Genomic DNA, 20,580 nt, shown 5'->3' on the forward strand with positions numbered 1-20,580 from the left:
CCCGCGGGGTCAGAGGGCGAGGGGCCGGCCCAAATGGGCTGAGCCGGCGCGCCCGCGCGCGCCGGGGGGACGCGGGCGGGCGGCGCCGGCGGGAGCGCGCCCGTCGCAAGATGGCGGCGGCCATGCCAGGCCCTGGGGCCGTGTGTGCGCAGCGGGCGGCAGCAGCGCGGCCCAGGCAGCAGGCGCGGCGGCTGCGCTAGCCCGGCCCTCGGCCCCTCTTTGCGGTAGCTACCTCCTCCTCTCCCGCCTCGCCCGGTATGGATCTGCCCGTGGGCCCGGGCGCGGCGGGGCCCAGCAACGTCCCGGCCTTCCTGACCAAGCTGTGGACCCTCGTGAGCGACCCGGACACGGACGCGCTCATCTGTTGGAGCCCGGTGAGGGGCTGGGCGCGCCGGCCCGGGGCGTGTGGGAGCGGGCAGCAGGGGGTTCGGGAAAGAGCGTCCGAGGCCGCCCCTCGGTGCGCGCTGCCCGGGTCTGGGCAGGAAGGGCCTCTCCTCCTCGGTCTCTTCGCCGAGTAACTGTGAGGAGACGGCGAAAGCGCGCCTGGCTTGAGGGCAGCGCCCAGTTTCGTAGCGAGCGTGGTGGCCAGGTGACCCCACAGCTTCTCAGATGAGTTACCAGGGTGGTGGAGTCGGCAGCTGTTGCGAGGAAATGAGGATTTGGCGCAGGTATTGGAGGGCGTTGCTCTACTGGAAAAGGAAAAGGACCGTAAAACAAAGCAAAACGTCATAAAGTGGTGGGGTCTCGAACTCAAGTCCGGATACCACAGCTGGGTTTCCCCGGAGCCACTTTGTTTTTCGTTCCTTTCGGGGCCTCTTTATCCACGTCCCTTCCTCCAGTTGCCTGGCAGCAGGCTCGTCTCCATGGTCTGACCCTGCAGGCCGGACAGCCCCCTTGCTTGCAGAGGTAGAGCAGAGACTATCTGGAGTTGCGGCTGAGAATCTGCGTCCGGGCTGTGACGTCGCGTCCGGGGAAGGCCGGAGCCATAGCTCTGGGCCCGCAGATGGGCGGCCCAACCTCTGGGTGCCTCCGGACACACTTGCTCTCCTGAGGGCCCAGACGTTGGCCCTCCCAGACTCTCCTAAGTACTTCTTTTTCGCACTGTTAAGTCCTTAGAAAGGAGGAGCAGTCTGAGCTGAGGCGAGCCCAGAGCAGGAGGCCGTGTCCTCTGGTTCCTGGGCTGTTTGCTGAAGCTCTGCCTCAAAGCTGGTAAAGAGAGTCAGAATCATACAGCATCCTTGTAGGGACCACTTCGTGTTGGTCCCAGTGACACACCTGTATGCCACGCTCCATCCCTATTTTGCCTGCTTCTGTAACTGTGCGCAGCGTTCCCCAAGATGAGGCTGTGCTTCCTTCCCCACAGCCTGTTCTGTTACCACCATACCCTTGTTCAAGGCTCTAAGCTTTGCTGACCCAAGGAAATGACCCCAGGTTTCTGTCTTTATTTTTCCTTTCTTCTAAACTCCCAGGAAATACTTACCCAGGTTGGGGAGGGGCATCGGAGATCCTTTGGGATATTCTGAGCTTAATCTACTGGGATAATCGCCTCACCTCTTGATCTGCTCGATGTTTCTGCTTAAAGATTGTGAGGCAGCAGCCAAAGCCCTGCCAGCTCTCCAGGTCCCACTTCCTGTGTTCTGAGAGAGGCCTTAGAGCTGGAAAGCAGGACGGATCAAGCCTGCCACAGCCTCGCACACAGTGGCTGCACCACCCACTAGCCCTGCTGGAACTTAAACTGAAGGAGGTGGGAGCAGCCAGCTGGAGCCCATGCATTTGACCCCCCTCCCTTCTGTCCTTAGGCCAACCAGGATGTGCTTGGTGCAGGACGCGGTGGGCAGGGGGCTGGTGCTGCAGGCAGGACAGAAACTTGAGCACTGGGCCAGCTGTGGAAGGAAGCCCTTTGCCAGGCTGGGCAGGGGCTGTGGAGCTGCCTGACCCTGAGAAAGGAGATGGCCCTCTGCCTGAGGCCTCCGCGATGCCCACACAAGCCCCAGGCCTCTGTCAGAAAGTCTGCTGGGGGAGACTTCTGCGGTCTTGAAGCCCGGAGTTGGCTTCCAGAGGCCTTGGAATGTTCTGGCATCTGTTCTCTTGGTGCCTCCCCTCCGGCTGGAACTTTTCTCCCCATTCTGCCCCGAGGACACTGTGTTTGGCCCCAGAGACAAGGGAAAGGGGGCGGGGTGGGGATGCTTTCCAGCCCCAGCAGCGCTGTGCATCCTCCGCACAGTCTGAGGCCCTGCCTGAAGAGTCCTGTTGGTTTCCCCTTCCCTCCCAGATCCCCGGTCAGTTTACCATGCTCGGTGTGGAGCCACCACAGAATAGGCCAGGGCTGCCCCTCAGACAGCCCTGCGGGACCGAAGGCCCCACAACCTTGGGAAGGAACCTGGTGAGCATGGCAGGTGCATCCATGGGACGTTCCGTGAATCAGGCCTGTCTGGCCTCAAGACAGGGTTAAGAGTGGTGGGAGGGTGGGTATATTGCTGAAGGAGGCTCTTCTTGTTAGGCTGTGGGCACTGTGAGGCCCTAAGAGCAAGGGCCTCCTTTGCCTAGGAGCTGGGTGTCGCCAAACCAGGCCCCATCTCAGGTGGCCAGTGTGAGTGCCTGAAGTCAGAGGGTCGCTCTGGAGGCCCTGGCTGGAGAGCAGCCTGCAGTCAGGTTGCCAGCTCTCTACGGGACTCTTCGAGGAGGGCCCCAGTCGCACCTGGCCGCTCCGAGGTGGCTAAGGATTGTTCCCGGGGCTCCCACAATAGGCGAGCTGCTCCTCCTCCCAGCCAGGAGCCAGGTGGGCCCCAGCAGGCCCTCCGCCCTGCCCTCGGGGGTTGGCAGTGGCTGAGAAAGGCTGGAGGAGCACCCAGCATGCAGCACAAGCTGCAAGGGGCACTGAGGCCTTGGAGCCTCCTGGTGCCCCCTGAACTTGCCACCCAGGACCCGGCCAGCCCTGTCTGGCCCTCCACATAGCAGGAGGCCCAGCCCCGGGGTGTCAGTTCACCTCCTCCCACGTAGAGGTGACTGCTGGCCTTTTACAGACATGGGAACTGAATCCCAGAGACACTAGGAAACACAGATGAAAAGCAGGAGGATGGCTGAACCAGACCCGGAGTCCACGGACTCGCGCTGCTGTACAGTTGTGAATAATGCCTGCCCTCGCTGCGTGCCGCGTCTACTGGGTAGAGGGAAGCACGAGGCCCACGCCGGTGGGGTCCAGGCTCTGGTTCCACCCCACCTGCTTTCTTAGCTGGACCCCAGCCATACTTGGACTGATCAGTACTCATGTGTTCATAGAATTGTATTGAGTTTTTACAAGAGAGTTTCTATTTCCCCTTCCATAGAAGTATGCAGGTATATACATGGGCAGACAGAAACGGACAAGCCAGGCAGAGATCTATACAGGACAGGCTCCCTGTCTGTCCCTCCTGCCGAGTTGGGCGGGGGATGAGGAGGAGGGGCAGAGTCTTGGAAGGGGTTGGAGGTAGGTGGACACAGCGGACATGAACCTGCCTGGCTCCACAGGCTGTGTGTGCTCAGAGTTCTTTGTTGAAGGAGAAGGAGGGATCGGGGGCCCACCCTGGGCGGAGCAGTCAGCCCCATCGGTGTCACAGGCTAGGGACCCGCGTCTGCACCTCTGCCTGCAGGGTTTCCTGACCCAGGAGCTCTGGCAGCCGTCCCAGAGCCCCTGCCCCTGGGCCCGGCGGTGACTGAGTCAGCAGAGACCCCTGCGTTCAGCTGGGCCTGGAGACCCGAGTGTGGGGCAGCAGCCAGAGAGCTCGACCCTGAGCACGAGCAGGACAGGGACGTGCGGGTGGTGCGAGCGGCCTCCTTCTTGGCTGAGGGGAAGACGGGCCGGGAAGGGCTCCGAGAGCTCCACAGCCGCGTCCACATGTCGCTGGTGCTCTCAGCGCTTGCGGTGCCCGCTGCATGCCAGAACACGCCACGCGGACCCGTCTCTTTGGCCAGAGGGCTAGGACGGGCCTTCTGTTCTGGGCGGACTCTGGCAAGGTGCGGGTGGGCCACCGTGGAGTCGCCGTGGTGGCCGATCCTGTCAGCGTGGAGCCCTGGAGAACCTACAGAGACCCTCCTTCTGTAAAGACGTGTGCACGTGCGGAACTCTGTATGTGTTTCAGGGTGTTCACAGTTCTGTAGGAAATAGGGCCACAGGCTCCAAATTTCCAGCAAGACTGGACATTCACTGAGCCCTGCGTTTCAGAGGCAGAGGCGTTGCTCACCAGCTAGCAGCTGAGCGTCGGCGTCTCCCTTCCCCTGCCACATGTGCCATCACTAGTCCCTTCTGTGTCCAAGGGTAAGCCAAGACCACCTTCAGGAATGACATGGGGTCAGCAGAGAAGGAGGGGCCTTGAATTCCTGAGGCAAGAGGGAAGAGGCATTGGGTCCTGTGAGGGGACTCACCAGCAGACCTCCCAGACTTCTAACAGCCCTTAAGGTTGGGCTGGCAGGACACACCCAGTATGGACTTACCCTCCAACAGTGTTCAGGTCTGTTACACGAAAGGGTGGGTGAGCCCTCGCTCCAGGTGCCCAGGCTTTCTGTAGAGGCATTGTTCAAACCCTGAGAGCCTGGCCTTTGGTGAAGCTGAGGCAGCCAGAATTGGCAGAACCTGGTACTAGCGAGGAGGAGCTATGCAAGAGGCCCTGCAGGTCTCGGCTAAGTGCTGCTTCACCCCCAGGTGGCGTGAGACCTGGGCAACTGCCCAAGAACCTTCCAGAGAAAGAACACCCACTAAGAGCTGTGTGCTGGGCACCCCAGGCCCACCCGGGGCCGGCCGAGCCGTCCCAGTCCTCGCAGCTCTGAGCGGAGAGCCTGCCTGGCGCCTCAGAACAGCGGGTGCAGCTGGACTGGCCCCAGAGAAAAAGCTGCCCCGACGAGGTGTGAAGGAACTTAAAGACAAGCCTGAAAGGATTAGGCTGACCCCTCCCTTCAGAACTGAGGGTGCAGCCCTCTTGAAAGGAGGACAACTGAACTCAGACACAATGTGGTAACATGGACGACTGAACTCAGACAATGTGGTAACATTCCTCCTGTCTGGGACCCAGTTGAAACTAATAGACCACTTGGCAGGAGAACCTGTCACCTGTAACAAAGAAGTTACAGTAAAAATCCCAGGTGTGATGGAACTGACTAGCAGGAACCTTAAAACAGTTACTAAAATGCTCTGTATGTTCAAGAATGTAGAGCGAAAACCTTAAGACCGAGAAGTAGAAGATATGAGAAGGAAGGTGGATGAGCAGAATGTCTCTGGAACAAGTGTCCGCTGCAGAAGAATTGCCGCCGGTTACCTGTGTGTTCACTCCCCCTTCAAAGAGGTGACCCGTAACCCCAGCCTTCACTGGGAGCTGCACACAGTGCCTTCCTGCCGAGAAGTCCCATGGGGTGGAGGGCTGCACAATGGAGGCACCGGAGAGGCAGGCCTCTGCCAGCAGTGATGAGTCACGTTGACGGGTGTGCCCTGATGTGCTGTGATGGGCCAGGCACACCACCTCTGTGGTCTTCCTCTCCAGAAACTTATGTAATCTCAGCTCATCATGAGAGAAAAACATCAGACAGATCCAAATTGAGCAACATTCTACACAATACGAGCCCAGTCCTCAAAACCATCAAGGTCATCAGAAACCAGGGCAGTCTGAGAGAGTGATAGTCAAGCATGACATAGGCAGACATGAATGTCATGTGCTGTCTTGGATGATGTCCTGGAACAGTAGGATGTTCGGTAAAAACTAAGGAAATCTGAGAAAAATGAAGGCCTTGGTTTAAGGATGAAGCATACCGCTCTGACACTTGGGCAGATGCACTAGTGCAGGCTGTTACTAACAGGGAGAGCGGGTGTGGGACATATAGGAACTTGACTGTCTTAGCTTTTTGGTAAATCTAACATTCTAACATAAAAAGCTTGTTTTTATTAAGTCGTTGAAGGGGATTAAACAGCAGATTAGAAACTACAGAAGAAAAGATCACTGAACAGTACACTAGCAAAAGAAACTGTCCACAGTGATCACAGAGAGGAAGAAAGACTGCGAAAAAAGTGAGCAGAGCCTTCAGGGCTAACACCACATGGGCTGACTCACAGTTTAAGTTCCAGAGTAAGGGATAGAGAAAAAGTTTCGAAATAACTGGTTTATTTCTTTAATTTTTAGAAAAAGCTAGACATTTTCCCGAATTTTTTTTTAAAACTGTAAACCCACAGATCCAAGAACTGCATTGACTCCCAAAGAAGATAAAAACACAAAATACACCAATGCATGTCATTATCAAATTGTTGAAAATAAGTGTTGGAGAGAAAATCTTAAGAGCAGCGTGGAAAAGAAAGGAAATTGCATGTGGAAGAACAGGCCAAGAGTGAGACTGACTTCCTGGCAGAGCCGGCGTGAGGCCGGGGCTGGAAGGGGCCTTGTAAGCGGGGATCTGGTCGACACTGAAGACCTGCTGCAGCTTGCCACACTGACGGTTTTCTCAGTGGAGGCAGAAGCAGCATAATGCTGTATTGGGTGCCCTGGTCAGGCAATATGGCAAATACATAAAAGACATCAAGATTGGAAAGTAAGAATTAAAACTATATTCATAGAAAGCATCATTATTTACTTAGAAAATCCCAAAGAATCTACAAAAACGTTATTAAAACTAATAAGTGAATTTAGTGAGGTCACAGACTTCAATGCCAGAATATGAAAATTAATTCTGATTCCACATACTAGTAACGAGCTGTTGACGATGGAAATGCAGTGCTCCAAACACTGCAGAATATGTACTGCTTATATTATCTACAGCTGCATAACCAGGCACCTCCAAACTAACTGCCTAAAACAGCTGAGGCTCAGTGGCACCTGCCTCTGCCATCATGGCTTGTGAGAGGGCAGCCTCCATAGGAGCCTTGCTCTCTTCCTCATCTTCCATCTGAGGATCTCCGTCTGCTGTGTCAACATTCTCCATCCGTCCACCAAATGCTTCCTGTCTGAAAGATCCACCTAAAGTCATGCCAAAAGGGAAATAAGAACTGCTTCTAAGCTTCCACATGAAAGTTAAAAGAGCAGAGTGAAACCAAAGCAGGCAGAAGGAAGAGAATAATACAGAGAAGAAAAACCAACGAAACTGAAAACAGTGAAACATGATAAATGAATTCAGTAGCTGAATCTTTGAAAAGGTTGGTAACTTGTAGCATGACAAAGAAGAAAAGACGTCAGTTCCCAATATGATGACCGTCAGAGGGTGTATCGCAGCAGACACCACAGGCAGTAAGAGGGTAACAAGGAGGTGCAACAGACAGCTCTATGCATGTAAATTTAATAAAATTTATAACTCCTTGAAAAGCACACTGTCACAACTCACCCAGGGTGAGACAGATAGCTATTAGTAGTCTTGAGTCTATTAAAGAAATAGAATTCCTAAAATTATGAACCTTTCTAAAAAATCTTCAGATCAAAATGACTAGAACGAAACTGTCCCAAGAAAATTACAGACCAGTATCCTTCATAATGTTTATAAAACTTTCAGTTCAGTCACTCAGTTCAGTTCATTTCAGTCGCTCAGTCGTGTCCGACTCTTTGTGATCCCATGAACTGCAGCACACCAGGCTTCCCTGTCCATCACCAACTCCTGGAGCTTACTCAAACTCCTGTCCATCAAGTCGGTGATGCCATCCAACTATCTCATCCTCTGTCGTCCCCTTCTCCTCTTGCCTTCAGTCTTTCCCGAAATCAGGGTCTTCTCCAACGAGTCAGTTCCTCGCATCAGGTGGCCAAAGTATTGGAGTTTCAGCTTCAACATCAGTCCTTTCAACGAATATTCAGGACTGGTTTCCTTTAGGATTGACTGATTGGATCTTGCAGTCCAAGGGACTCTCAAGAGTCTTCTCCAATACCACAGCTCAAAAGCATCAATTCTTCCATGCTCAGCTTTCTTTATGTTCCAACACACATCCGTATGTGAACGTGACTACTGAAAAAACCATAGTTTTGACTAGACAGATCTTTGATGGCAAAGTAATGTCTCTGCTTTTTAAGATGCTGTCTCGGTTGGTCATAACTTTTCTTCCAAGGAGCAAGCATCTTTTAATTTCATGGCTGCAGTCACCATCTGCAGTGATTTTGGAGCCCAAGAAAATAAAATCTGCCACTGTTAACATTGTTTCTCCATCTATTTGCCGTGAACTGAAGCTCAACATTCAGAAAACAAAGATCATGGCATCTGGTCCCATCACTTCATGTGAGAGTTGGACTGTGAAGAAAGCTGATTGCCGAAGAATTGATGCTTTTGAACTGTGGTGTTGGAGAAGACTCTTGAGAGTCCCTTGTACTGCAAGGAGATCCAACCAGTCCATTCTAAAGGAGATGAGTCCTGGGTGTTCATTGGAAGCACTGATGCTAAAGCTGAAACTCCAATACTTTGGCCACCTCATGCGATGAGTTGACTCACTGGAAAAGAGTCTAATGCTGGGAGGGATTGGGGGCGGGAGGAGAAGGGGACGACAGAGAATGAGATGGCTGGATGGCATCCCCGACTCAATGGACATGAGTTTGAGTGAACTCCGGGAGTTGGTGATGGACAGGGGGGCCTGGCGTGCTGTGATTCATAGGGTCACGAAGAGTCGGACACGACTGAGCAACTGAACTGAACTGATGGGACCGGATGCCATGATCTTCGTTTTTTGAACGTTGAATTTTAAGCCAGCTTAAATTTTAACTCTCCTCTTTCACTTTCATCAAGAGGTTCTTTAGTTCCTCTTCTCTTTCTGCCATATGGTAGTGTCATGTGCATATCTGAGGTTATTGATATTTCTCCCAGCAATCTTGATTCCAGGTTGTGCTTCATCCAGCCTGGCATTTTGGATGATGTACTCTGCATAGAAGTTAAATTAAGCAGAGTGACAGTATACAGCCTTGACATACTTCTTTCCCAATTTGGAACCAGTCTGTTCCATATCCGGTTCCAGCTGTTGCTTCTTGACCTGCATACAGATTTCTCAGGAGGCAGGTCAGGTGGTCTGGTAGTCCCATCTCTTTAAGAATTTTCCAGTTTGTTTGGATCCACACAGTCAAAAGCTTAGCCTAGTCAGTGAAGCAGAAATGGATGTTTTTCTGGAATTCTCTTGCTTTTTCTACGATCCAGCAGATGTTGACAATTTGATCTCTGGTTCCCCTGCCTTTTCTAAATCCAGCTTGCGCATCTGGAAGTGCTCAGTTCACATACTGTTGAACTTAGCTTGAAGACTTTTGAGCATTACTTTGCTAGCATGTGAGATGAGTGCAATTGTGTGGTAGTTTAAACATTCTTTGGCATTGTCTTTCTTTAGGATTGAAATGAAAGGCTGGACTTTTCCAATCCTGTGGCCACTACTGAGTTTTCCAAATTTGCTGGCATATTGAGTGCAGCACTTTCATAGCATCATCTTTTAGAATTTGAAATAACTGGAATTCCATCACCCCCACTAGCTTTGTTCATAGTGTTGCTTCCTAACACCCACTTGACTTCACATTCCAGGATGTCTGGCTCTAGGTGAGTGATCATACCATCGTGATTATCCTTTTTGTATAGTTCTTGTGTGAATTCTTGCCACCTCTTCTTAATATCTTTTGCTTCCGTTAGGTCCATACCATTTCTGTCCTTTATAGAGCCCATCTTTGCATGAAATGTTCCCTTGAAATCTCTAATTTTCTTGAAGAGATCTCTTGTTTTTCCTATTCTGTTGTTTTCCTCTATTTCTTTGCATTGATCACTAAGGAAGGCTTTCTTATCTCTCCTTGCTATTCTTTGGAACTCTGCATTCAGATGATTGTATCTTTCCTTTTCTCCTTTGGCTTTTACTTTTCTTTTCTCAGCTATTTGTAAGGCCTCCTCAGACAACCATCTTGCCTTTTTGCATTTCTTTTTCTTGGGGATGGTCTTGATCACTGCCTCTGTACAATATCACAAAACTGTCCACAGTTCCTCAGGCACTCTGTCAGATCTAATCTCTTGAAGTTATTTGTCCCTTCCATTGTATAGTCTTAAGGGATTTGATTTCAGTCATATCTGAAAGGTCTAGTGGTTTTTCCTACTTTTTTCAATTTAAGTCTGAGTTTTGCAATAAGCAGTTCATGATCTGAGCCACAGTCAGCTCCCGGTCTTGTTTTTGCTGACTGTAAAGAATATAATCAACCTGATTTCGATATTGACCATCTGGTGATGTCCATGTGTAGAGTCGTCTCTTGTGTTGTTGGAAGAGGGTGTTTGCTATGACCAGTGCGTTCTTTTGGCAAAACTGTCTTAGCCTTTGCCCTGCTTCATTTTGCCAGGGCCCAATTTGCCTGTTACTCCAGGTATCTCTTGACTTCCTACTTTTGCATTCCAATCCCCTGTGATGAAAAGGACATCTTGTAAAAGCTCTTGTAGGTTATCATAAAACTGTTCTACTTCAGCTTGTTCAGCATTAGTGGCTGGGGCATAGACTTGGATTACTGTGATATTGAATAGTTTGCCTTGGAAATGAACAGACATCATTTTGTCATTTTTTGAGATTGCACCCAAGTACTGCATTTCAGACTCTTTTTGGCTATGAGGGCTGCTCCATTTCTTCTAAGTGATTCTTGGCCACAGGAGTAGATACAATGGTCATCTGAATTGAATTTTCCCATTCCAGTCCATTTTAGTTCATGATTCATAAAACGTCAGTGTTCACTCTTCCCATCTCCTGTTTGACCACTTACAATTTGCTTTGATTCATGGCCCTAACATTCCAGGTTTCTATGCAATATTGTTCTTTACAACATCGGACTTTACTTCCATCACCAGTCATGTCCACAACTGGACATTGTTTTTGCTTTGGCTCCATCTCTTCATTCTCTGAAGTTATTTCTCCACTGTTCTCCAGTAGCATATTGGGCACCTTCTTACGTGGGGAGTTCATCTTTCAGTGTCATATCTTTTTGCCTTTTCATACTGTTCATAGGGTTCTCATGGCAAGAATAAAACTTTAGCAAATCAAATTTGGCAGTACACAGAAAGACTAATGTCACAACAAATGGGATTTATCTCAGGAATGTATGGATGATTCAGGATTTTTAAGTCAATATAACCCAGCATATTAACAATCTAAAGAAAAACCACAGAATCATATTATTTGTTTCAGAAAAAGCATTTGAGAAAATTTGATGTTTGTGATATTAAAGAAAAAAAATTCACTCAGGAAACTAGGAATTGCAGGGACCTTCTTCAGCCTGATACAAAAACAAAAACTGTACACCTAACATCATTTATTGATAAGCTCCTGAATGCTTTCCCTATAAGATCAGAACAAGGCATAAAATCTGTTTTCACCAGAGCTAGCTGATTTTGTATTGGAAGTCCTACCCAGTACCTTAAGACAAGAAAAAGAAATTAAGGCTACCTGGGGTGAGGGTGATTGAAGCCCCAGTATTCTGAGCCTGCCATGCCTGGATAGACTCCATTCTGTAAGAGGGGGCAGAATGGAGATGGGGACCCTCAACCTTTGAGTTGGGCAAGATGAGAGATTCTGATGGCCTGCCCCCTCACCCTGTGAGGAGGATACAGAAAGTGCTGATTGTAAACTGAGGGATGAGAAATCCCCACCTTCTAGGCCAGAGTGTGCCATCAATCCAGGTGAACTCTGAGGAGGAGGAGGAAGCAGGTTGTGGCCGAAAATGCCATAGTTCACTGTTTCTGTTGAGTTTTAGATTTTCTTGAATAAGTGTATCTTCATTTGTTATATGCCTTCAGGACAATTTCCGGAGACTTTAGGTGACTTAAGCTTTGTTTATCCTGAGAGTGGTTCCCAGGCATCTTCAGAGGATAGTTTTGCTGGATATAGAATTCTTAGCCAAAAGAAAAAGCGTTTTTTCTTTCAGCACTTTTGGCATGTCATCCCACTGGCTTCTGGCCTGCATGGTTTCTCATGACAAATGAGCTGCTATTCAGTTCAGTTCATTCACTCAGTTGTGTCCGACTCTTTGTGACTCCATGGAGTGCACACACCAGGCCTCCCTGTCCATCACCAACTCCCAGAGCTTTGCTAAACTCATGTCCATCAAGTCGGTGATGCCATCCAGCCATCTCATCCTCTGTCGTCCCCTTCTCTTCCTGCCCTCAATCTTACCCAGCATCAGGGCCTTTTCTAATGAGTCAGTTCTTTGCATCAGGTGGCCACAGTATTGGAACTTCAGCTTCAGCATCAGTCCTTCCAGTGACTATTCAGGAGCTGTTACTAGGGATTCCTTATGTGTGATGAGTTAGTTGGCTCTAACTGCTCTAAAGAGTTTTCCTTTGTCTTTTGATTATGGATATCTAGATGTGAATCTCTGAGTTTCTCCTTTGTGGAATTTGTTTGGCTTCTCAGATATTTCCATCAGCTTTGGGGAGTTTGGGGTCATTGTCTCCGTAGCTGTCCTCTCCGCCCCTCTCCTCCGCGCGCTGGTCTCTGCGGGCGCCCATGCACCGTGCTCTTCACTGACTTCTCTTTCTGTTCCTCAGTCAGGAGACCTCAGTTGACGACACCCCTTCATGTTTGCTGGTTCTACCTTATTCCTGCTCAGTTCTGCTCTTGAGCCCCTCAGGGAATTTTAAATCCGATTTGTTACACTTTTAAACTCCAGAACTTTTCATATTTGTGACTTCTGTCTTTATTCTTATACTTTCTTTTAAGAGGTATCATTCTTATGCTTTTCTTTATTTCTTTAGATGCCATTTTATTTTGTTTTTGAACATATTTTAAATACTTGAATTTGAAGTCTTCATCTAATAATTCCAGTATCTGAGCCTCCTTGGGGACGATCTCTTCTGGCTGCTTATTTCCCTGTGTGTGGGTTATACTTTGTCTCTTTGTGTGTCTCAGAATGTTTTGTTGAAAGTTTTTCCATTAATATAATATGGCATCTGTTAAACTCAATATCATATTTTCCCTGCCCACCAGGATTTGTTGCAATTTCCTGTTGTTGCTGTTTGTTTGTTTAGTGGCTTTTCTGAATTAATTCTAGGCAGTATGTGTTCTTTGCTGTGTGTGATCACTGAGGTGCCTACCCAGTGAGCTCAGTGGTTAGGCAGTGAGGGGAACAGGAGTGTTCCTTAATGCCTGGAACCAATAAATCTCCCAGTCTCTCCGGCAAACTGTGTGTGTGCTTGGTGTGCCTTCAGCTCCCAGCCATGTCGTTGGCACCCTGATTTTCTCCTCAGCTTCCTGATTACACAGAGCCTTCCTGGACCTCTCCTGCACACACACACATCTGTACATGCACCTGTAACTTCTGGATTCCAGGAATATCCTGGAGCTTTTCAAAGCTCTTCTTGATATCGCGTTCCTTAGCTCTTTTACGTTTCCTAGCTGGCCAGTTTTCTCCATCTGTGGTCCACTGTGTTCAGTGTGATGAGCTGTTTTTTTTTTTTTTTTTCTGTCATGATTTTAAAATTGCCTCTCGATGCTTTCAGCAAACATCTCTAGGGAAAAGGCTTTTTCTGCTGAGGGCTTTAGCATAAAGGGAGATACTGCAGGCCGTGACTGAGCCCCGGCCCCATGGCTGCTAGAACATGTGTTCAATGTGCTGTGAGCTGCTGACTTCTCAGCTGCAGGAGAGGAGGTGGAGACATGGCACGGTAGAATGCCACAGTTCCTGGATCTTAACTGCGATTCAACCATTTCTTGAATAAATTCTCCTCGTGGGTCATTTTCAGAGTTCTGAAGAAGTTGACTCTAACATTTTTGGCTGGTGTTCTTATTGTGTCTGTGGAGGAGAAAAGCTGTAGGAGGTCCCTTTTCCACTCTTCCCCTCAGCTCACACACTTCCATTGTGTCTTTTCATGTGTGCGTCCATGTTGACACCACGGGGCCCTTCCTGCTCCCCCCAACCCCATCCCGCACCCCAGCGGGGCCTGTGGGCAGCCCACCCAGCCTCGGCCCTCCTAGGAGCTCTGGACCGAGGTCTGGACAGACATGGAAGAGCAGTGTAGTGGTTTTTTTCATCTTGTTCTCATCTCTGTTCCCAGAACAACCACAAAGCTTCAGTTCTGAGCACAATTGTGTTGTGTTCCTCCCAAGGACCTGAAGTTAGGTCCCGTCTCCTTGGCTGCCTCCATTTGAGGTCTTAGCTGTTCGTAGGGGAAAACTGCGGATTAGCGCTGACATGTACTCTTGCCTAGAAAATCCCATGGATGGTTGAGCCTGGTAGGCTGCAGTCCGTGGGGTCGCTAAGAGTCGGACACGACTGAGCGACTTCACTTTCACTTTTCACTTTAACACATTGGAGAAGGAAATGGCAACCCACTCCAGTGTTCTTGCCTGGAGAATCCCAGGGACGGGGGAGCCTGGTGGGCTTCCGTCTATGGGGTCACAAAGAGTCGGACACGACCGAAGTGACTTAGCAGCAGCAGCAGCACTGACATGGGGCCCCTCAGGGAAGGGCCCACAGTGCTGAGGTGTGACCCAGCGGGACTCTGGCAGGGATGTGGGGTCCCAGGTGAAAATTGTCTCACAGCCCAGGGTGGAGGTGCAGCCCTGCACAAAGTGGCTGTGGTGACCCCCATGTCTCCTGGCAGAGCGGGAACAGCTTCCACGTGCTGGACCAGGGCCAGTTTGCCAAGGAGGTGCTGCCCAAGTACTTCAAGCACAGCAACATGGCTAGCTTCGTGCGGCAGCTCAACATGTGTGAGTGTACTGCCTTGGCCCTGCATACAGCCCCGTGTGGCCTGGAGCCCATGCAGCTGAAGGGAGAGGAGCATCTCAGGGAGTCTCCCTGAGACTAAGACCACCCAGCGACCGCAGGCAGGGCTTCTGGGAGGGCAGTGCTGGGCATTCCCTGAGCCAGGCCCCACCCACCGGGGCCTCCCTCCAGCCTCCCCGGGGCAGGGGCCTCACTGGAGTGAGGGCGGAGACCCCAGCCCTGAGGCAGCACTGCTCCAACCCCATTGTGCACAGATGGCTTCCGGAAGGTGGTCCACATTGAGCAGGGTGGCCTGGTCAAGCCAGAGAGGGACGACACTGAGTTCCAGCACCCATGCTTCCTGCGAGGCCAGGAGCAGCTCCTTGAGAACATCAAGAGGAAAGTGACCAGCGTGAGTAGCCGTTTTCCCCCCATGGTCTCAGATCTCTGCCCAGGCCGCCGGCAAGAGCAGTGTCCACTCGCTGGCCTGGCTGTGCCGAGCCTACTTCCTGCCGGCTGCAGGTCCCCCGTCGACCACCCCAGCAGCCCCTTGGCCCTTTCTGCTGTATCCTGCCCCGCCCCCAGGCCATCTCAGTGACTGCTCCCCTGGGGACCCAGGTGTCCACCCTGCGGAGCGAGGACATAAAGATTCGTCAGGACAGTGTCACCAAGCTGCTGACCGACGTGCAGCTGATGAAGGGGAAGCAGGAGAGCATGGACTCCAAGCTGCTGGCCATGAAGCAGTAGGTTCTGGGATGCCATGGGAGCAGGGCACACCTTCTCTGGGATGGTGGGTTTACCGTGGGGGGTCTGGCCTGGGGGGGAGCCTAAAGCTGGTTCTGTCGTGACCAGACCTGCCCCAGGAAAAGGGTTCCAGAAAGAACTTCCTGTGGAGCGATGGAGGGGTGCCCGGCATGAGAGGCCTCCTGCGCAGTGACGAGGGAGGCGGTGCTGGCAAGGCCACTCCCCAGCCCTGGTCCCATGGGCTCCGGCCTTCCACTCTCGGGCCAGGGTCACGTCTGGACTTGCACGGCCTCCTGGCGTTGCCAGGCTGGACTCGTTTCCTGGGAGGTGGGGTCAGGTGTGGTCCCGTGGTAGCCCGCAGAGGTGGGCCCAAGCGCCAGCTGTGCCCTTGGGCCCTTCACGCTGCCCGCACATGCGCCTGGCACCAGTCAGCATGTGTCACCTCTCATTGGGCCTGGCGCAGGAGGCACTGCGTGTTCTTTCTGGACCCCCTCTCCCTGGGGCACGTCTGGTCAGTACATAACTGGTTTTAGGCGCCCCCAGCCAGGACCCCCATAGCAGCCAGTTTAGATCTCCTCCTATGTACTCGGGGCCGTCACGCCCCCAGACTGTGGAGGAGTCTCCTGGCCCTGCTGAACTGCTCAGTCAGAGCCCAGCAGGTGCAGCCAGGTGACCTCGGCCTCCAGGGCAGGGACGCCTCCTAGAGTGAGCATAGGAGGCTCTGTCGCCTGTCAGGAAGACATACTGGTGCTGAGCACGGCGTGGGCTGCTGCGGTGGCCCTTCTCACTCTTTAAGGCCACTTCTGACCCCCTAAAGGCACAGGAGAACCCCCACTCAGCCCTGTGGCCTGAGAGCTTCACTGCCTCTGTCCCCTGGAACTCTATCCTCGGTCCAGGCAGAGAGCCTGGAGGCTCTGCCACCTTGACCGTGACCAAGAGGGCCCTGGGGTCTCGGCCTGGCCCCTGACCCGTGCTTGGCAGCAGGCAGGGATGGGCCAGCGGGTGGGCGCGCGGTGGAGCAGGATGTCCAGGGGCTCCCGCCGCCCGCTGACCACACCCGGTCTGCTGCAGCGAGAATGAGGCGCTGTGGCGAGAGGTGGCCAGCCTACGGCAGAAGCACGCCCAGCAACAGAAAGTCGTCAACAAGGTGCGCGCCGGGCCGGCGGGGAGGGGGGCGCTGTCCGCACCGGGCTGACCACCTCTCCCCCTACAGCTCATCCAGTTCCTCATCTCGCTGGTGCAGTCAAACCGGATCCTAGGGGTGAAGAGAAAGATGTGAGGCACGGGGCTCGCCTGTCTCCCATGGGCTGTGACCCGGGGGCCGCAAGGCCGGGCCGCTGCTCACCCGCCCCTCCCCACAGCCCCCTGATGCTGAATGACGGCGGCCCTGCACACCCCATGCCCAAGTACGGCCGGCAGTACTCGCTGGAGCACATCCACGGCCCAGGCCCCTACCCGGTGAGATGCGGGCGCCTGGGGCGGGGGCGGGGTGCAGCTCGCACCACCCGTGCTCACCTCCCTTCGGTGGCAGGCCCCCTCCCCAGCCTACAGCGGCTCCAGCCTCTACTCCCCAGACGCTGTCGCCAGCTCCGGACCCATCATCTCCGACATCACCGAACTGGCTCCCAGCAGCCCTGTGACCTCTGCGGGCAGGAGCGTAGACGAGAGGTGCGGCCCAGCGCCTTCCCCACAGGCAGGAGCGGGTGGGGCCGGCAGAGGCACCCACTGATGCCTGTGCCCCACGGACAGGCCCCTGTCCAGCAGCCCCCTGGTTCGTGTCAAGGAGGAGCCCCCAAGCCCGCCACAGAGCCCCCGGGCAGAGGATGCCAGCCCCAGTCGACCGTCCTCCATGGTGGAGACGCCCCTGTCCCCGACCACCCTCATTGACTCCATCCTCCGGGAGAGTGAGCCCACGCCCGCCGCCTCCACCACACCCCTCGCGGACACCGGGGGCCGCCCACCGTCGCCCCTGCCCGCCTCGGCTCCCGAGAAGTGCCTCAGCGTCGCCTGCCTGGACAAGTGAGTGCCTTCCATGCGCCCTGCAGTCTCTGGAAGCGCAGGGGCCTCCAATGAGGGCAGTGCAGGGCTGGACACGCATGGTCCTCAGGCCCTTAGCATGGGACTTGCCGGGGGGAGCTGGCGGACCTGGCCCAGAGCACGGAGCTGGGGAGGGAGACATGCCAGCCGGGGGGTCCTGCAGAGCCTGCACCGCGGGAGCCAGGTGCGTGGTGGGTGCACCTGCCCTCTGAGCCACCCTCCCCAGGCCACCTGATCTGTCTGTCCTGCTGCCCCAGAGGTGGGCGAGCAGGGTGTGGGCTTGGAGTCCACCTAGCCCCCACCAGCAGTGGGGGGCTCTTGTCTTTCTATCTTGCAGTTTGGCTCGCACTCCAAAGATGTCTGGGGTCGCCCACCTCTTCCCCTGCCCCTCCTCCTTTCTGCATGGCCAAGTCCAGCCAGGGTTAGCACTGTCCCACTGGGGAGGGAGGAGGGCTCCGCCAGAGCTCGGGCCCCTTCCCAGCCTCGGAGCAGACCCCTGCCCGGCCTGCTGAACAGGCTCCCCCCCCAACTCTGGGGTCCGAGGCAGCGCCCCGAGTTGCTGACTGGCCTCCTCACAGGGGCAGGCCCAGTCTTCTGGAGCGTGCCAGAGGAGGCTGACCCAGCCCGGCCAAGCACAGCTCCACCCTCCTGCTGTCTTCCAGTGTGAAGGGCAGGCGTTGCTGAACCTGAAAATCTGGGGCCCTGGCCCTTCTAATCACTGAACTCAGCCCCCTGCCATCTTGGCCAGCCCAGCCTGACATGTTGCCAGAGGCCTCACGGGGCCTCATGGTGATGTGGGAGCCTAAGCCACCACCCTGGTGGCCAAGCGTCCCAGCCCCACCAGGCTCCAGGGCCTCCCGTGAGCCTGCGCAGGGTGGGCTGGCCACTGGGCGTGAGGGCCAGCAGGACTGCACCTGGGGGTGTCTGGACGCCACGTCACCCGCTCCCCTCCCTCTGGCCAGGACCGAGCTCAGTGACCACCTGGATGCCATGGACTCCAACCTGGACAACCTGCAGACAATGCTGACGAGCCACGGCTTCAGCGTGGATACCAGCACCCTGCTAGACGTGAGTCCTGGCCCGCCCACCCCGCGCCCAGCCCGCCTCGCTCCCGGGCAGTCTGACTGCCCCGCTTCCCTGCCCACCCTGCTCCCGGGCAGTCTGACCGCCCCCCTTCCCTGCCCGCCCCGCTCCCGGGCAGTCTGACCGCCCCCCTTTTCCTGCAGCTGTTCAGCCCCTCGGTGACAGTTCCGGACATGAGCCTGCCCGACCTGGACAGCAGCCTGGCCAGCGTGCGTAGGCGGGGTGGGCGGGGTGGGGGGGGGCGCGGCCGCGCGGGAGCCCTCACCTTGCTCCCTCCTGCTGCCCCGGCAGATCCAGGAGCTCCTCTCCCCCCAGGAGACCCCCAGACCTCTGGAGGCAGAGAAAAGCAGCCCAGACTCAGGTGAGCCGAGCCCCCCGCCCCCCCAGCCCCCGGCCCCACCGGCACCCTGACCCAGTTCCACCCCTAGGGAAGCAGCTGGTGCACTACACCGCCCAGCCCCTGCTGCTGCTGGACCCAGGCTCCGTGGACGTGGGGAGCAGTGACCTGCCGGTGTTCTTCGAGCTGGGGGAGGGCTCCTACTTCTCCGAGGGAGACGACTACTCGGATGACCCCACCATCTCCCTGCTGACGGGCTCAGAGCCCCCCAAAGCCAAGGACCCCACTGTCTCCTAGAAGCCCCAGGAGGAGAGCTGGCCTTGGGCAGGGCTGGTGTCGGGGAGCCTGGTCCCCTGGCTGGCTGGCGAGGGGGGCGGGACGTGGCCCCCAGCCAGCACCAAGGGCCTAGCCCTGTGAGCCACGACTCACTTGGGCTTCATGGCCACACTCAGACTGACCAGGACACAGGTGTTCATAGAATTGTATTTTGGATTTTTACACGAGAGTCCCCCTTTCCCCTTGCATAGAGATATACAGATATATACGTGGACGAACAGACCAATGAGCCAGGCAGAGATTTATAAACAATGGGCTCTGTGTGTGGTCTCCCTGTCTGTTCCTCCTGCTGGAGTGTGTGTGGGGCGGGGTGCAGCATGATGCGCAGGGTCTTGAAGGGGCTGGAGAGAGGCACACGACATAGCACGCTGGGACCTGCTGGCTCCCCTGGGCCACATGTGCTCAAGAGTTCTTTATGAAGGGACCAGGGCGGGATCAGCGTGGCCCACAGGAGCCCTGTGGCCAGGTCCACACTAGAGGACCAGGTGGGTGCACCGGGTCAACACCGTGGGTCTGGAGTGAAGGAAGCATAGGCCCCCCTTCCTGAGTCAGGCAGCTGGGGCGCAAAGGTGCATGTGACGGAGGTAGGCCACAGCAGCCTGCACGGTGCCTTGCATCCCCAACTCAGCCCTGCTCACCATCCTTGCTGATGAGTAGGGCCCAGGGTGGTGATTTCCTAGGAGGCAGGGGTCAGGGAGATGCTGCCTACACCTGCTGGAGACCAAACAGTGCCTAGCCAACCATCCTCTCTCGCCCAGACAAACACCATGGGCAGGGGCAGCTGGGTCCACTGCCCAGGCACCACCCCGGGCATCCATCTTATTGGGCCACAGCTGGCTGTCAGGACACACCTGCCTGGCACAGCCTCAGGGTTTCCAGCCCAGGCAGCAGAGCCACTAGAGGGTGGGGAACAGCCCAGGGTTGCCCCTGTCTCACTGCCAAGCTCTTGAGTGGCAAGCTCTGGGACCAAGGTATCCCGAGGGCCACATCCAACTGCCTGAAAGACAGGGAGACCCCGGGGTCAGGCCAACCTCTGCCCCTTGGGGACAGAAAGGGAGGCCCTCAGTGAGGGCTGGGCCAGGCCACCTGCCTTGTCCAAGCAGCCCAGAGCCCAGCCAAGGTGAGCATCCCAGCACCGGTCTGCGCACGCAGCCTCTGAGACCTCTGCAGCCTTGCCTTGGAGTCTGCTGCCCCTCAAGTTGGCCTGATTCTCGACCCTCTTCCACACTTTGGTCTCTGGCCTGGCCCAAGTTGAATCCACTTGTGTGCAGGCCTCAGGCACAGGGGCCTGGGAGCACGGAGGCTCCACCTCGCAGGGCAAGACATCTGACCACAGAGCCCTGTGAGGCAGGGAGGGTCACCCCAGCCCCTGTTCCCCTCCAGGCACTGGGGCCCCCTTCCCACAGCATGGCCCCA

At 54.6% G+C, this 20,580-nt stretch overlaps 1 protein-coding gene across 2 annotated transcripts; it reads left to right on the forward strand.

The window, feature by feature from the left end:
* Positions 1 to 70: 70 nt before the first annotated feature.
* On the forward strand, positions 71 to 19,427 carry HSF1 (heat shock transcription factor 1). Of its 2 annotated transcripts, XM_088844526.1 has the most exons (14): positions 71 to 374; positions 14,524 to 14,632; positions 14,903 to 15,039; positions 15,246 to 15,370; positions 16,443 to 16,518; positions 16,585 to 16,646; positions 16,733 to 16,829; positions 16,903 to 17,039; positions 17,121 to 17,390; positions 17,746 to 17,829; positions 18,371 to 18,476; positions 18,635 to 18,700; positions 18,783 to 18,852; positions 18,920 to 19,427. In XM_088844526.1, the coding sequence occupies exons 1-14, from the start codon at positions 258 to 260 to the stop codon at positions 19,123 to 19,125; spliced, it is 1,662 nt and encodes a 553-aa protein (XP_088700652.1). In that variant the 5' UTR covers positions 71 to 257; the 3' UTR covers positions 19,126 to 19,427. The 2 variants fall into 2 exon arrangements, with proteins under 2 accessions (XP_088700652.1, XP_055288234.1); XM_055432259.2 differs by lacking the exon at positions 17,746 to 17,829 and having other exon boundaries at positions 72 to 374.
* Positions 19,428 to 20,580: the final 1,153 nt, after the last annotated feature.

This window comes from Moschus berezovskii, chromosome 16 (genome assembly GCF_049115385.1).
Source record: "Moschus berezovskii isolate FMDL1 chromosome 16, NW_MosBer_1.0, whole genome shotgun sequence".
Lineage (NCBI taxonomy): Eukaryota > Metazoa > Chordata > Mammalia > Artiodactyla > Moschidae > Moschus > Moschus berezovskii.

Coding starts and splice junctions, on each gene's coding strand:
- HSF1 (XM_088844526.1), top strand. CDS start 258: ATGGATCTGCCCGTGGGCCCGGGCGCGGCGGGGCCCAGCAACGTCCCG. Junction 375..14,523: donor CGCTCATCTGTTGGAGCCCG/GTGAGGGGCTGG, acceptor GTCTCCTGGCAG/AGCGGGAACAGCTTCCACGT. Junction 16,519..16,584: donor AACAGAAAGTCGTCAACAAG/GTGCGCGCCGGG, acceptor CTCCCCCTACAG/CTCATCCAGTTCCTCATCTC.